Source organism: Mastigoproctus giganteus, chromosome 2 (genome assembly GCF_048544385.1).
Source record: "Mastigoproctus giganteus isolate SK-2022 chromosome 2, ASM4854438v1, whole genome shotgun sequence".
Classification (NCBI taxonomy): Eukaryota; Metazoa; Arthropoda; class Arachnida; order Uropygi; family Thelyphonidae; genus Mastigoproctus; species Mastigoproctus giganteus.
In genome coordinates, this window is record NC_143576.1 from 125,377,929 (window position 1) to 125,396,313 (window position 18,385).

Here is an 18,385-nt window from a genome sequence, read left to right on the forward strand (position 1 = left end):
TTCACTTGCTCTAATAACAATTGGCCTAAAATCAGTGTATGGAAATATCAGTTTGTTTGGTAGTTCTGATGCTGACTTTGCAGTATTATCTTTTGTCATTGCCTTCTATTCTGGAGTGTCCTAGGATAAAGCAAAGAATGATTTCAGTGGGTTTTTTTTTTTTTTTTTTTTTGACAGAGGTTGATTAGAAAGCCAATCTCTTATAGGATGGGATGATGAGAATGACATTTACCCTGTATGGCTGAGATAGCACTGAGCAAATCAGAATATATTAGGACAGAAAATGATGACTGCTGACATATTTCATTTAATGAAAGCTGGATGGCATATAATTCTGGAGAAAGAATGCTTTACTCAAGTGGAAGGGATATGGAGACTACACGTGAAGGAATACAGTTGCTGCACCTAAATGTGAGTGGGACATAGAGCCATCTATATAGAGTATGAGTTTCTCAGTGTGTTCTGAAGTATAGGTGACATATAGTGACATATAGCTGTTGGATGTTAAATGATGGAATGGTGATTTTTGACCATTTAGCAAAGTATAGATCAATGTCTATATCATGTTTATCCCATGGAGGTAAAGGCATATTTGTACTTTCCTTAATTTTGTTGAGCTCAATTTTCCACTTCTGTATTTCTTGAAGGCATATCGCAGCAGGCTTGGATTCATAGTGTTGGCCAAAGAGGATGTTTGAGGTATAACCCAACAAGGATGGGATGGAGAGCTTCTTACTTTGGCAGCATATTGGCAGAGTAGGTTTTCTCTTCTAAGATAAAATGGGGGCTATGTGATTCCACATAGTACAAGCTTTGAACTGGCACAGTTCTGAAGGCACCTAGTGCAGATCGAAAGACACAGTGTTGGATGGTGTTCAGAGATCGTAAGATGCTCTTTTTAGCTGAAGCATATACTACAGCTCCAAATATATATTAATTAGAGCAAGGTATAAATTCAGCAATGACTGCCTGTCAGCACCCCAAGATGCTGAGGATACTGCACGAAGGATGTTTAATTTCTGGAGGCACTTAGTTTGCAGGTAGGTTATATGTTTATGATAATTTAGTTTGCTGTCAAAAATCAAAACCAATAGTCGTTTGGAATCTGTCATCGGTATTTCTCTGCCTTTCAGTTTTAATACAGGTTCCAGATGAAGCAATCACAATTTAGAGAAGAGTATTGCTGTAGTTTTCCCCTCGGTTAATCGATAGCCATTTCATTTTGTCCAAGTTTCAATTTTAGTTATTGTGAATTGTAGTTGTCTTTCAATGGTAGCCCGTGTTCAATGAAAGGCTCAATGGTAGCCTTGCTTGACAAGAAATAGCAAAATCATCTGCATCCATATAAGTTTCCACCATAGGTGGGATGTCTTGAGTAATGCCACTGGTACATAATGCAAAAAGTGTGGCATTTAAAATTGATCCTTGAGGTACTACCTTGTGCATGTGAATTGTAGACAGCTCATTCTGGAATCGTACTTGAAAGGTCGTACTTGAGATGGAGAAATTTCAGAATAAATCGAGGCAGGTTACCTCTCAGTCCAGGGTTGTTTAAGTCTTGGAGGAGTCCATATATGTCTAGGTTGTGTCAAATGCTTTAGTAATATCGAAAGTTATCATTACCATGTGTTGTTTTTTAACACAAGTGCTTTGAGTGAGAGCCTCAACTTTGATCATCCAGGTGAGTCTCTTGTGAACCATCTTTTCTAGTATTTTTCTTAAAAAGCTGGTCAGAGATATTTTCCCAGTTTTGCTATGGCTACCACTATTGACTGATGTCATATATCAGGGTAAACATTCTCTTCAAAGATTCTGTTGTAAAATTTCAGTAGTGTAGATTTTTAATTGGAGTTAAGGTGGTGAATTCAGCATTATGTAATAAATGCTATCTAGTCCAGCAGAACTATTTCGAGAATTCTGGATAGCCTCATTGAGTTCCGTAATAGTGAACAGAAGGTTATAGGAACATGATTGGTTTGTATCAAAGTTAATTTTATATTTTTCCACAGACATTTTTGTGTGTCAAAATGAGTTTTCATATGATGAGAGGTTGAGGTGGCAGCGAATGCTTCGGCTAATGCTTCTGTGATATCAATCAGAGAAGAAATATCTATTCCTTTCCAAGACAGGATTGGGGCTTAAGTTTGCTGACACTTCCCACTGACGATACAAATCTTTCTCCAAATTATTCTGGGGTCAGTGTTTCTGCAGATGGTAGAAGTCAATCAAATCCACGCATCCTGTTTTGCTTTCCTATGAATTTGGCATGCTTCAGCTTTCATTCATTTACAGTTTATAAGGTTCTCCATTGTAGCATTTTGCAAATCATAGGAAAGTGATCACTGTTGTGAAGGTTAGTTAATACTGTCCACTGACTAGGATAAATGGATGAGGAACCAATGGACAGGTCTAGAGCAGAGCTTGAGCCTGTAGGCAGGTGAATATACGTGTGTACACTGGAATTCAGCAATGTTAAGTGATGGTTATCAAGTACGGTTTCAATCATCTGCCCTCTACAATCCATGTTCGGGGAACTCCGAAAAGGATCATGAGCATTTAGATCACCTAGAAGGCAAACAGGTTGGGGCAGCTGATTTAGTAAATCGTCAAGTTCTGCAGTGGATCAAGAAAGGTTTGGTGGAATATAAATGGAGACAAGAGGGAGAGTAATGCCAAGAACAATGCAAACGGTTACTCCTTTTAGAGCAGTGCAAAGCTGGATAGGTTTGGATAGTACATTTCTACAAACTAAAATTGCTACTCCTCCACTTGCTAAAGATTCTGAACATTGTCACATCTGTATAGCATATACCTTGAGAAGTGGGTAGTATACATTGATGAATATGTTTCCTGTAGACAAATGCTTGCAGGACCATGCTAGTTCGTTAAATATTTTAATTCTTCTAGATTGCTTCTTAGGCCTCTACAATCACCCTGAATGATTTTCTGCATTAGGTGGATTGCGTTTAGGTTCTGCATTTAAGTTTAGGTTAGGCAAATTGGTCTGTCTGCTTTATTATCCCTCGATTCTGTTTATATTTCTCTCGTTTTGGAAATACTAGACGACCAACATCCATCTCGTCATCAGCATGTAGCAGGAGAACTGTATCTTCATTATCTGACTTCTCATCAATTTCCATACTTCAATCGGTTAGTTTATTCTGTGTAAGATTTGCATCTTTCTCCTTTGTTAACAATCCTGACTTGGAGGCATTGTCTTGGTGTGGCTTGGTTGGCTTTGTATAAGTAGAATTTGATGTACGCTCCCATCTTTGTTGCTGTCAGTGTCTCACCATCCATGAGGAAGGATCTGGCTCATTGGGAAATAGATATTTAGGAGGAATTGTAATACCAGTCAGTGTTGAAAACTTAGTGTTTTTGACTGCTTTAGAATATAATTTGGAAGGCATCACGTTTAATATCTGTTTTCACTTCTTGGTATGAGAGATTTTTCTCTACCTTGTTCTTCATTATTTTCTTTCCCATTTCCATGATTCACAAGTTCTGGAATATGCACAGCAAGCACCCTTACAGTTAGGACACGTGTTATTGCTGTACATTCAGTTTGGGAGTGGTCTGATGAGCCACACAAGGGACAAATAGCCTTACCTTGACATGCTGTTTGAGAATGACAGTACTTCTGGAATTTAAAGCATTTGGAATATATAGTCTGATCTTACAGGAAAGGTAGCAAGGATAAGGAGGAAATTATCCCCTTGTACAAGGCCATGGTTAGGCTGTATCTTAAGTACTCAATGGGGTCTGGAGGCCCCATTTTAAGAGGAATGTAAATCTGCTGGCATTGGTACAGAAGGGCAAATGAGAAGGATGAAGGGAACAAAAGGGTGCTGTTACCAAGAAAGGCTTCAGTTCTGCAAATATTGCAGCATCTGGAAATACAGCACCTGAGATGAGGTGTTCCAAGGCTTTGGAACACATCATCAATGGATTGATGGATTTGAATGGACAAAATAATTTAAAACAGTAAAAAAGATAAGCAATCAATAACAAAGAACACCACACGCACAAATCGCAACTAACACGATATGCGCAAGTGAGAACAGAGTAACAAGTTACGAAACAAAAAATAGAAATGAAGAGAACATTCTGAAAATTTATTTGTTTTTGATATGGTTGAAGATTTCATGGAAGGGGAAACACATTTCGCCATAATAATGTAAAACTCACAGAATTCCAGCTGTCGGTACTATCGCAAATTCAATAAGATCATGTTTACTATCTGTTTATAATAGATTGCACTAATAGAAAAGCCCAATAAACAGGAGACTGCTAATTGTTTTTATTGTTTTATGGTTGTGACCTCCAGAAATCCAACCGGACCAGGTAGTATGGTCGGAGACAATCGTAGGGTAATCTCGAGTACTGGCCTATTCAGTTGACAGCTGCAGCTAGCATTGTCCACGTGTACACCTTACCTTTCTTTAGTGTGTTTTTTGTTTTTACTTGTGGTTTTATTTATTTTATTTTTTTGTGGTTTTATTTATTTTATTTTTTTGTGGTTTTGGGTTAACAGAAGATGGCAACAAAAAGAAAGTGTGTTACAGGTTCGATGGAACAAAAACTGAACGTGCTTTTTCGCATTGATAAGGGGGAAAGGTTTAATAAAGATCGCCCTTGATATAGGGGTGGCAAAACAAACTGTTTCCGATTGCAAAAAAAATATGAGAGCAATCGAAAACTTTTGTGCAAAAATGGTAGCAAAAGCCAGATTAGGAAATAGAGCTACCATTAAGCAGGCAAAAAATTAAAATTTGGACGAGGCCTTATATATTTGGTTTTGTCAAGGACGAAAGCAAGGGATTCCTCTTTCAGGCCCAATCTTTCAATCAAAGGCTCTTAGCTTAACGAAAAGTTAGGAGGTGACCTGTCTTTTACTGCGAGTTTGGGGTGGTTATCAAGGTGAAAGGAGCGTCATGGAATCCGACAACTCGGAATTACAGGTGAAAGTCTTTCTGGTAATTGTGTTGCAAGCAAAGAATTTAAAGTACAGTTTCTCAAGTTTATTAGTGAAGAAAATTTAGTCTCCTTCCAAATTTTTAATGCTGATGAGACTGATTTATTTTTCAAAATGTTACCCAAAAAACACTTGCCTCAAAACTTGACTCTTCAGCTAAAGGACATAAATCGAGTAAGGAAAGAGTGACATTGCTGTTGTGCAGTAATGCGTACGGGAATTTAAAGTTACCACTGTTAGTCATAGGAAAATCTGCTAAGCCCCGCACTCTTAAAAATGCGAACTTAAATACCCTCCCAGCTAAGTACACGTCACAAAAATCAGCTTGGAAGCTCAGGTCTTTTTAAAGATTGGTTTTTCATCTCATTTGTTCCCTTAGTTAAAAAATATTTAAGGGATGAACTGAAAGAAAAAGCAGTTTTATTCATTGATAACAGAGATCCTCCAAATCAGATCAGGAGCAATTACAAACATGTGGAAAAGCTGAAAACTTGAGCCTCAACCTTTGAAACCCCAAAATTTAGAGGGCCGAGCATTATCATCTTCGATGTTGACGTCTCACTCCAGAAGGAAGAGCTCTTGGAAGAGATTTTCAATAGAAATCTATTTGGACACATAGACAGGGAGGAAGCAGCCAATGAAATGAAAATTCGGTTCTCAATGACTACCAGGTTATAGGACAAGCTCAACTGGATTTTCCAGGTATCTCCCAAGTTTTATCTCTTTTAGATAGGCAGTACGTACTTTTTTAATAGTATGAATCACAGCTGTAATACTCAATACGTTCTACGTTGATAATAATATTTGTAAAATAATAAGAGGAGTTTACCTCAATATGGTACGTAGAACACTTCCGTATGATACCCTCCAGAAATTAAAACGGAAAAAATGAAAAAAATCGACAACTTACTGGTACATTAGAGTAAAATATAAATAATTAAATAATTAAAAAACCAATTTAACACAATTAAAAGAATCTAATTAAAACATTCAAAACGATTTTCCTTCCTGAAGCTGACAACGCTTTTCGACCGTATGTCGTGATCACAGGAATGAAAATTACCGAATCGGGTTATACCTGAAACTTAAATAGTGATTACAGTCAGTCCTCGTATAACACGTGTTTACACTACACGAATTCGATCATACACAATTTATAAATAGGGGAACAATATCTTATATAACACGAACCGAATTCGCTTATGCACGGTTCGCCTTTACGTTTACAAGAAATGGCAGTCGAACGAAGAATCACCCCAACCGAACGCAACACGATAGGAATGAAGAGAAGATTCTGAAAATGTATTTATGCTTTTTATATCAGTGAAGGGGAAACACATTTCACCATAATAACGTAAAAACCAACACAATTCCAGCTATCGGTATAATCATAAATGTAATTAGATCGAGTTTACTACCAGTTTATAGCAGATTCCACTAGCAGAAATGCAACTGGAAATTGTTTTTATTGTTTTATGGTAGTAACCCCCAGAAATGTGCTTTAGTAAAATGTGAGGTGTTCATAGTGTCTCTGCCTTTACAGTGTTGTTTATTCAGTTGCTACACGCACGCAGCTTTGTTTATGTGTATCAAGCGTACTTCCTCGTTTTGTAATTGTGCTTTATTCCCTAAAAATGAGTAAAATACTTAAAAGGTGTGAAAAAGAAGCGTCCTGGTAGAGACACTGCAGATTCAGAGAGAAAAAGAAAAGCAATATCGATAAACAGAGGCGGACTGGGCCAAAAATTCTTACCCGGGTTTATACTATGGTTTATGGCCAAAATCACACCGGCCACCGGGGTTTCCCCACTAAGGCTTATGGCCAGTCCGCCTCTGTCGATAGAGAAAAAATATGAAATTGTGAAACGCTTTGAGCGAAATGAAAGACCATGTGATATTACTACAGGCCTAAATGAGACAATGCCGAGAATTACAAAGAATGCAGAGAAAATAAAAACAACTTTCATAGCAGGGACAACTCAAAGTGTAATTAAAATCCATTAGATTAAGACAAGGAATTGGAAGAGATGGAACGGCTGTCATCTGTTTGGATAGTAAATCAAAAAAAAAACAAGTTTGCTTACGATAGAAGCAAAAGCATTAGCAATATTTTATTATGATTATTTATTGTGTTTGGTAATGTTTTGGTTACAAATGTGTGTTCAATCTTGGGTGGTCAGCACCTAACCCTATTTTTCCCATAGGGCCTGTTGTTTATATTGCACGATTTTGCATTGCACGAGGGGTTTCTAGGAACACAACTATCGTGCTATACAAGGACTGACTGTATTTTTTTTTGAGCAAGCGCGTAAAGGTCCACGCATCGAAAATCAAATATGGCCACCGAACATTAACAGAATTCACGTGTAATTTAATTTCTACAGTTTCTGCAATTAATAGTCGCGTATAATTATGTTGAACATTAAGTATTTTGGCCTCGTTAAATAAAAAAGTATGTTTTTTGTTAATGGCATGAAAGGCTAATTCTGACACTGCTGAACGAGACGCACGAACTGAGGCTTCATGTTGATTTACACAAATATAAAGAGAAAATCGCGTCGAACCTTGGTAAGACGAGTCGCAATCACCGCAAGAAATGTTGTATACCAGATCATTAATTTGTGTTGCGAACGCGGAAAGAACCGAGAGATTGTTCAGTATAGTGTGTAACTTCCGTATTGGCCTAGCTACAATTTTAAATTCGGTATCTTTAAAAGAATCTATTAAGCTGTTTGTGCCACTGTTCAACATATGGGACAGAAATAAAGTATTTTTTGATATTACTATTGTTGGTTGGTGTACTATTTTGTATCTTATCCTTAGCCTGTACCCTAATTCGGTTTATTGTGGCAATGGAATAACCCCTGTTTAAGAACCTGCTAGTTAATATTTGTATTTCTGAGTCCAAAGCAGATTCTGTCGTTGTATATTTATAGGCATTTAGAAATTGATTAAAGATAATCGATCTTTTGTAGATGAACGGATGATAGCTATTATAATGTAGAAGTATACCGGTGTTTGTAGGTTTTCGATAGACGCTAAATTGTATTTTATTCGAGTCCCGGGTAAGCGTGAAATTTAGAAAGTTTAATGACTTTGTATCTGTATCCTCCCTTTCCAATGTAAATTTGAGTCTAGAATGAATATTACTAAATGAATGTAAAATGTCTTGGATAGTACTACTATCAGTAATAACTAGAACATCGTCTAAATACCTCCCATAGTATGTGATACGGGGTCGAAAAGGTGTCAAATGTATATGCTCAATCGTTGAGAGATAGATCTCTGATATTAAGCCGCTCAGGCTCAAACCCATTGGTAATCCAAAAATTTGTTTGTACACTTTGTCTCGAAAGGTGATGTAGTTGGTCTCAACTAACAGTTTAATTAAGTGAAAAATTTCTTTAATAGGTAGCTTCGTATAATTAATCGGTGTCGAGTTTTTATTTAACATATCCCAAATAATATCTAATGTGTATTCAACGTTTACATTCGTATATAAACGAGGTAACATCTAGTGAGAATAAATTGTCATTGTCGCTGAGTCTACAGTCTTTAAGATTATTAAATAATGTATCGTAGTTCTTATCCTCAAATTGTATTACCTGTCTAAAGGGTTTTATAATGTTATATACATGTGTGGCTAAGGATGAAAATGCCGAGTTTCTGAGGAAACAATAGGTCGAATAGGAAATCCAGTCTTGTGTAATTTTACCTGACCGAAAAGTGCAGGAATATTGTATGTTCTGGCCTTCAATTCCTTTAACTGGGCCATAGTAATGTAGTCGTTTTTTCGATACGTGGTTAACGTTTTATTGTATTGATTGACCAAATTGGTAAACAGTGCCGGGTCTACTTCAAGATAAGTGGAGGTGTCTGAAACAACTGAATCAACTTATTAATATAATCAGGTTCAATTACACAAGACTTGATTTGCTATTCGACCTATTGTTTCCTACAGAAACTTGGCATTTTCATCCTTAGCCACACATGTATATAACATTATAAAACCCTTTAGACAGGTAATACAATTTGGGACTAAGAACTACGATACATTATTTAATAATCTTAAAGATTGTAGACTCGGCGACAATAACAATTTATTCTCACTAGATGTTACTTCGTTATGTTGAATACACATTAGATATTATTTGGGATATGTTAAATAAAAACTCGACACCGATTAATTATACGAAGCTACCTATTAAAGAAATTTTTCACTTAATTAAACTGTTAGTTGAGACCAACTACATCACCTTTCGAGACAAGGTGTACAAACAAATTTTTGGATTACCAATGGGTTTGAGCCTGAGCGGCTTAATATCAGAGATCTATCTCTCAACGATTGAGCATATACATTTGACACCTTTTCGACCCCGTATCACATACTATGGGAGGTATTTAGACGATGTTCTAGTTATTACTGATTTTACATTCGTTTAATAATATTCATTCTAGATTCAAATTTACATTGGAAAGGGAGGATACGGATACAAAGTCATTAAACTTTCTAAATTTCACGCTTACCCGGGACTCGAATAAAATACAATTTAGCGTCTATCGAAAACCTACAAACACCGGTATGCTTCTACATTATAATAGCTATCATCCGTTCACCTACAAAAGATCGATTATCTTTAATCAATTTCTAAATGCCTATAAATATTCAATGATGGAATCTGCTTTGGACTCAGAAATACAAATATTAACTAGCAGGTTCTTAAACAGGGGTTATTCCATTGCCACAATAAACAGAATTAGGGTACAGGCTAAGGATAGGATACAAAATAGTACACCAACCAACAATAGTAATATCAAAAAATACTTTATTTCTGTCCCATATGTTGAACAGTGGCACAAACAGCTTAATAGTTTCTTTAAAGATACCGAATTTAAAATTGTAGCCAGGCCAATACGGAAGTTACACACTATACTGAACAATCGCTCGGTTCTTTCCGTGTTCACAACACAAATTAATGATCTGGTATACATTTCTTGCGGTGATTGTGACTCGTCTTACCAAGGTTCGACGCGAGTTTCTCTTAATATTCGTGTAAATCAACATGAAATCTCAGTTCGTGCTTCTCGTTCAGCAGTGTCAGAATTAGCCTTTCATGCCATTAACGAAAAACATACTTTTTTATTTAACGAGGCCAAAATACTTAATGTTCAACGTAATTATACGTGACTATTAATTGCAGAAACCGTAGAAATTAAATTACACGAGAATTCTGTTAATGTTCGGTGGCCATATTTGATCTCCGATGCGTGGACCTTTACGCGCATGCGCAAAAACAAATAATCACTATTTAAGTTTCGGGTTTAACCCGATTCGGTAATTTTCATTCCTGTGATCATGACATACGGTCGAAAAGCGCTGTCAGCTTCAGGAAGGAAAATCGTTTTGAATATTTTCGTTAGATTCTTTTAATTGCGTTAATTTGATTTTTAATTGTGTTAAATCGGTTTTTTAATTATTCATATTTTACTCTAATATACCGATAAGTTGTCGATTTTTTCATTTTTTCCGTTTTAATTTCTGGAGGGTATCATACGGAAGTGTTCTACATACTATATTGAGGTAAACTCCTCTTATTATTTTACAAAGTACTTTTTTAATGTGCTCTGAGAGCTTGTTCTGCATAATCAAGAAAAGATCTTTTTGGGCTGGTTATAACACAGTTTCCGGGGCTTTGTACTAGTTATGAAAATGTTACAATTGCCTAGGATACAGCCATACCTTCAAGAAGTGTCTCAAAAAGCAGCCAGTCTGTGAGCATTGTGCAGAGGCAGGACATACAAGAACTGTCCAAATAAATCCTCCCCACCAACCTGTGTCAACTGCAAAGCTATTAATAAACCCAGCAATCACTCCGTTTGGGATGGAGCATGCCTTGTATATAAAAGAGCAGCTGAAATAATCCGTAAGAATACAAATTATGGATAAAAGACCATCTAACCGAACAATGTCCAGACTTTGCATCGCCCAAATAAATGGACAAAAATCAATCTCTATGTCTTCTCAGCTACATCCCATCACGGAAGAACTTGACCTCGACCTTCTCCTCCTTCAGGAACCCTATTCATTTGCGGTAGAGTCTCTGGATATCCACTTACATACCAGAAGATACTGACTACAAACTAACTATGCCTTGCAACCATCATAACCCGCAACTCCGGACCTAGTTGTGACCAGACTTGATTCCTTATGCATCTCCCACCTGGCTGCTGCCACTGTGAAAGGCTGCTTTGGCTGCATCTCAGTCCTTACATCTTACTTTCAGTTCGGCACTGACATCCACTCGAATATTGCCACCCTGGAACGGGCTCTTGACCTGCTTGATGATTCACATGTTATCATTGCAGCCGACTCCAATGCACACTCTACTAGTTGGTGCAATGCCACCACTGATGCTAGAGGTGATTTACATGATGAATTTGCTGCTGCCCGCAAATTGGAGATCGATAACCTACTGGGTCAACCTATCACCTACTCCTCAGGAACCAGGGAATCCAACTGGGATGTTACCCTTATAGCTCCTTCCCTCAGAAACTGTCTCCAACAATGGCAGGTGCATGAATATGCGACCACCGGTGATACTTCCAGGTTCTCTATAAGATCCGCTAAATGGGACATTTTTGATTAGATTATCCGGGAAGCCACCTGCAGCCCCTCTGCCCTCAATAGGTATCACTCCATGAATAGTACCCAAAAAACAGATTTTGTTCAATCATTGCTCCTGAAAGCCTCACAAGCATCGATGAAGAAATGTTCTAAAAGTCCAAGGTCCGTCCCCCTGGTGGTCGCAGGATCTTACTAACCTACGGAATGATCTCAAGCACGCAAACAGAGCATACCGGCGTAAATGCAGAACTGAGCCTCCCAACATTGCTGATCAATATAAAGAAAGATTTAGAGCCCTTCACAGAGAATATTGCAATAGGATTTACCATGCCAAACAAAACTCATGGCGCACACTGGTAGAGACAGAAGGGAAGAGGAACTCTTGGGGCCTAGTGCATAAACTTGTCAGGAACAAAATCAGGTCTACAGACATCATCAATTCCATACACAATAATGGCTCTCCTGAGACAACAAATTGGCTGGACACAATGAACAAAATTCTGGATGACTTGATTTACTAAGATGATGCTGCCCTAAACACAGACTTCCATAATCAAGTCACTATCGGCAACCAAAACTTCCAACCTACCACCATTGAAGATTCTTTTACTGAAGAGGAAGTGGCCATGGCCATCAACAAGATCAAGAATGGCAAGGCTCCAGGTCTGGACCTCATCAAGGGGGAATCTGTCAAATGTCTTTGGACTGTCGCTCCTGCTATCCTCATCCAGCTTTCCAACACCCGCCTGAAAGATGGCATATTTCCATCACGCTGGAAGCTTGCAAACCTAAGACATCTACCAAAGGATCCCACTGGCAGGCTTATCGTCCTATAGCACTTTTACCAATACTGGGTAAAGTGTTTGAGAGAGAGTCCTGCTATTTCGCCTCCAGCCTGCATACGAAGCTAAAGGTCTTGCAGCTACCCTCCAGTTCGGGTTCAGGCTGAGTTGTTCCACAATTGATGCTCTGACCACGATTCTGAAACTTGCAAAAGATTCTGAGGCCACCTATGTCTTTGCAATTTTTATAGATTTTAAGGGCGCCTTTGACATCGTTTGGTGGCCGGCCATCCTACAGAGGGTCAGGGCCACTGATTGCTCTCAGAATCTGTTCAAATGCCTCAAGAGCTACTTCTCTAACCAACGTCTCACCATCAAAACACAGTTCCATTCCATCACCCAGCAACTTACCAGAGGCTATCCCCAAAGTGCCATCCTTGGTCCAGCAGTGTGAAATATGATCCTGGATGACTGGCTTCTGAGGATATATCCCAATGTCGCACAAACTTCTTATGCCGAAGACCTTGTCATCATCGTTGAAGGACCTACAAGAGCTACAATAGAAACTAGGGCCAGTGCAGTACTGTCTGCCCTTTCCGAGCAGGCTGAGAACAACAAACTTTCAGTCTCTACTGAAAAGAGCAAACCCTTCTACTGAAAGGAAAGTTGGATGTGAGGAGGCCTCCGACCATCCGTTATAAAGGGCAATCGCTCAAAAACCAACATGCTGTCAAATATCTGGGTATTACACTGGATGACTAAGGAACTTTCATTCCCCACCTATGTTCCATCAAAGAGAAAATTAAAGTCTATATTGCCATGCTGGCACGCTTCATCCGCAAAGACTGGGGCCTCAAAGGCCGGGTTTTACATCTTCTTTACATAGCTGTATTTATTCCTATTGTCACATATGCAGTGTGGTATAACAAGCGATGATAGTAAGAATGGAACGTCTGATCCTTCAGGTCCAGCGGCTTATGATGCTGCAAATGACTCATGCATGTCGGACCACGTCAACCGCTGCACTACAAGTTCTTACTGGATGCCTACCCCTAGATCTCCATGTCATATACTTTGGCCTCTCTCATGCCATCAAGAAGAATAAAGAGGTTGAAATACTCACCATTAAAACACATACAGGCAGTAACATAAAACATGAGATGACCCGTGTGTGGACTGAACTGGTTTCCCTATGGCAGACACGATGGAATAACTCCTGACGTAGCCCAGTGGTCAGGAGCAAGAGTGCATAGCACACGTTCCTTGAGTGGACCGGGGTTCAAGCCTGTGACAACTACATACGATAAATATTTATATTGACGATTTATTGTAAACTCTACTGACTTGGTTGTCATGCCGGAGTATAAACAGAAAAAAAAAAAATAATAAAAATTTATTTATCAACAAGTGAAATTACTAAACTCTTTATTCCGGATGTCACCTTCCTCAACAAACAACGTTGCAACTGGTTCTATCCTAATGTCTACACATCCTTTCTTTTGACTGGCCATGGATCATTTAAAAGGCATCTTCTCGACTTTGGTCTGGCTGACGATGCTTTTTGCATCTGTGGAGAGTCAGAGGATTGGAACCACACAATGCACTCCTGTCCGATCTATCTTGACCATTGCAACCAGCTTCTTCTGGCCCTCAATGCACCGACAATTCATCCAGAGGCTAGGGTATTGGAATCAGAAGCCTATAAAGCATTCTCGACCTATGCCACCACAGTCTTCAACAGAGCCGCTATCACTCACAACCACCAACTGGCACACCTATGACTACCGCAGCTCATTCTGTCGACTAGCTTCTCCACTGTCAGTCACACCAGAAATTAAATAACTTGTCAGCCATAATCATAACCCAGTAATGATTCTCTACTTCACAGGATGCACCACTGCAATCACGTCACCAAGTTTCTATTATGTGGCCATTCGAGAGCCGCCTCTATTTTTTTTTTTTTTTCCTTCCTGTCCATCCACAGTAACTTCATCTTCTCCTGCAATGCTCCAACGTGTTCTCTGCTGCTCGTAGAAGACTTCACCGGGTGATTCTCAATTTCCCTTGACAAAGCTTCCATCAGAGATTCTTGCTGACACCAACACTTCTCTGCAGGGGATAAACCAATGGGACTCCTTCCTTCACCTCTTCTCCGTGAAGCTCCTTTGCTGACATCACCTCTCCATCGGCATGGGATTTTAACCACCCTTGATGAATCTTCATCGAAGGGGTTCTACTGATGCTGGTCAACTGACAGGCATGGGATCATCTGGCCGTTTGGCCCTCTGCTGGGGGTAGCCTTCCACTCTGCCTACCCTTGCTTCCTTCCCCTTTTCTTACCTTTCCTATCCAACTCGCTCCGTTCTTCTAATTTGGCCTCTCTCCTCTCTTGCTTTGCAAGTGGGGAGAGAGCCCGTCAGGCATTCCTTCTACCTTCCTGGCCCGGCTCCTTGCCAGTGGACGGGTGCTGAAAGGCTCCTTCCAGGTGATTGAGCCTCCCAGTAACTAAGAGGCCAGTCAAACAGCACACTATTCACACATAACCCACACTGACTGGCCTTGCAATGTTGTGCATACATCACAGAGTACTCAACGGGATTTGTGGGGAACCACAGGAACCGCTTGACAAAAACACTATGTCCACTACTATGACCTTGAAGCAGTTGCGAGATCATGCACCCCAAAAGCAAGTTTCAAAATTAAAGCAAAAAAAAATTGAGGACTATTTCAAGTAAACCTCTCGAAAATAATTAATTGTTTTATGTTGTAATATTTTTGTGTTTAATTTTGTGTAATATAATGTTCTACATTAAACCTTTATTGCTTTGTGTGGTATTTTGTTTACTTTTAGTATATTCTTTTACTTTAAAATATTGTTTTATTAATTTAATATAAAAACTGATTTAGTTAAAATTGTGTAATTAGTAACTTTAAATAAAAACTAGTACATGAAAAGATAGCTTCCTGTTAATCTGGACTTTCACTAATTTGGAATGCGTGTGGTCCCACCAAGTCCAGATTAACAGGGTTCTACTGTATATCATAATAAAATACTGGTATTGCAGTGCAAGTAGTAAGAAGTCTGGTTCCTGCAAAGTGTATCATTTATGGTCTGAAGATGGGGTTCAGCAAGAATCCCAAAACGTCATCAGCTAAAAAAATTAGTGTAATTTTGAACTTGTATTATGTGTCTAATAAAATCTATTAGTTAAGAATTTTCACGTGGTATAAGAGTGTTATTTTATTAATTTTATATTAATTATAAATTTTACCATATGGATAGACACCACATAATGTCCTTTCCCAATTATATTATAAGATTTTTTTTTTTTTAATTCAGCAATGCAAATTTAATTTCCATCAGATGACTGATAAAGAGATTGCTTTCTATGACTAGAAAGCAAAACTATCAACACGTATATAGGATACAGAGATGCTATAAATACCGTTCAAATCCAATTACATATATATTGTATGCACTGTCATTTGAAAGGACATTAATTATGATCTTTAATAAATATGGTAATAATTCATTGACTTAAAAAAACAAAAAAAAAAGTTGAAAAATTTCCATTTCATTCTGCCTACCTATCCAGAAGAAGTGTCAGGACCTGCTGCGGTACAGCAAAGGCACGGTATGTGGCCAAGAATATATTAATATAAGTTGACTCAAGCTCTCCAGAATCACTAGCAAGGCTTTCCACAAGTTTCTGTAAACTACCTGCTTTAATAACCCTCACTCTTACTGTTTCCCACTCCAAGTGGGACACTGAATCTTCAGAATCCTAAAAATAAAAAAATAAATAAGAGGAATCAATTTTCTATATCTTGCATGTAATATAAGGCAATTATTAATTAAGTTAGTTTGGGGGATAATTACATAGAATAAAATCAAATTAAATATAAATCAAACAAGTCCAATATGACATTAAAGCTAGTGGAAAAGATGATAAACCCAGGGGGAGAAATGGTTCTCCATGCCACCACCAGAAAACTATTTGTTATTATTGACATGCTGTTAATAACAGCATGTAAATAATGAAATGAATGATACCAAAAAGTGACAATGCAAATGACATAGTAGCCTATCAGTCAGAGTGTTGGCACATTTGTAAATAAAGGGCATTTCTAACTATACTAGTAAACTAGGGTTGCAGCATTAAGCTCCAGCCTTCAGATACTTACAACTATATAACAGAAATCCCCACTTTTTATACTGTATTTTCCTCCTATAAAAATCTCTCAAAAACACCTCAATATAGCTAACAAAAGGGTAGTACTGCTCACTGATAAATTTGATCTACAAACAGTGCACATCATTTTACAGTTATGGAGGGAGCACTCTGATATTTGTGCAAACACAAATGTTAAAGTTGCCCCTGTTTGATATCCATTCATCTTTAAAGAGTGTGGGCCAATGACAAACCTGGCCATGAAATGGGACCACGTTATCAACACTGAAAAGCAAAGAGCTATTGACAGAATGTGATGTGAAATTATTTCTCAAGATCATAAATGCTCCATTTCCATTCAAGACGAACTGAAATATAAAAAAATAACCAAGCTACTGTGCATTCCGAAAACATCAAATTTGTTTCTGGCTTCTCCTTATTCAGGTTCATAAGTCGCATTAATAGACCTGATGAAGCAGTGTGATCAGTGCAAGAAAAATAGCATGTCTAGGTTGACTGTGGTTCGAGCCCATGTGATTGCTAAATATGGTGAATACTTGAATTCGTTGTCAAAATGATTAATTGAACTCCTCTGTGGTCATGCCAAGTATAAACAAAACATTTTCGGTGCTCCATGCAGAAAATAATTTGTACACTGCAAGACCAAGCCCTATAGACTTCCACAAAAAGTGAATGGCCTGTTAGTTGTTGCACTGGCAAATCAGCTGCAATAAATACAATTATAATGGAGGTGTAAGCTCTTCTGGCCTGAGCTATTCAGAGTATAAACACAAATTTATACATTTATTTAAATTCTAAGGAATCATCTGGATAGCTGTAAAAAGCAACTTTGTATTTTCTTATTGAGCACATATTCTAGAATAAAAATAAATAAATGCTGCAACAGAGTATACATGATTAATCACAACTAAAGAAACACAGTACCCAACAAAGTCTATGACATATGCATCCACTTCAGCATAGTCTTCAAACACATTTACCTCTAAGTTTAGGCAATGAGACACATCCTTAAAAATTTTTTCTTCATTATTGGACTGTGCTTCATGATTAAGAGAGGATAAGCACACAAAGAGTCATTTGTTACATCATTCAGGGTGACAAAATACAGTATGTCTGAAGCAGTTGCCATTAATTTTTTCATCAATATCATCCCATATTAAAAAACATAAATACATTGCATGCAACTCATTGATTTTACATTGTGTTTTGCTTTCAAGACAGTACAATTTTGTTTCATAGCATTCTTTGGTAGTTTTTCTTAAAGCACTGGATTACACTTCAATTAAGCAGATGAAGAACTGATGTCATTAGGTGGTAGATACTCAATTGCATGTAGGCCATTCACTTGGTAATGAGGGGTGCAAGTTATCCACAAACAGCACATTTTTTCTGTTCTCCCTGCCCATCTTGCGATCTAAGTCTATGATGCATTCTTCATAGGTTTTTGATGACATCCAAGCATCTTTTAATTTCTTCCATACATATTTGGCAATGTATTCATCAGAGTTTCTGGGTTTTCCTAATGATTAAGATAGAAAACTTCTCTGTGCCAAACATTTTGCCTCTGGGAGAATGGCAATCCATTGTTTTGCCTTTTTAACCAATTCATTTCTCACCTTTAAATGTAAAGTTTTATCTGGCAGAAAAAAAAAAAAAAACACCTCCAGTTTCATCAGTATTGAAGACATTGTTCTGATTGTATGTCAACAAAACATTGTTCAAACGATTCTCCTTCCATTCCTTCACAGCTTCAGTGGAGACAGTTGCGGTTGCAGTTACACTGTACATTTTTTTGAAATAGCTAATGACA

The 18,385-nt window shown here is 37.9% G+C and overlaps 1 protein-coding gene across 3 annotated transcripts in view; it reads right to left on the reverse strand.

Moving 5' to 3' along the window:
- Positions 1-18,385, reverse strand: part of Rgl (Ral guanine nucleotide dissociation stimulator-like) — a 292,275-nt gene that overhangs the window by 248,125 nt on the left and 25,765 nt on the right. For all 3 annotated transcript variants that reach the window (XM_090389533.1, XM_090389534.1, XM_090389532.1), the window contains exon 3: positions 15,971-16,167. In XM_090389533.1, coding sequence (XP_090245659.1) covers positions 15,971-16,167 — 197 coding nt within the window. The remainder of the gene's footprint in view (positions 1-15,970; positions 16,168-18,385) is intronic.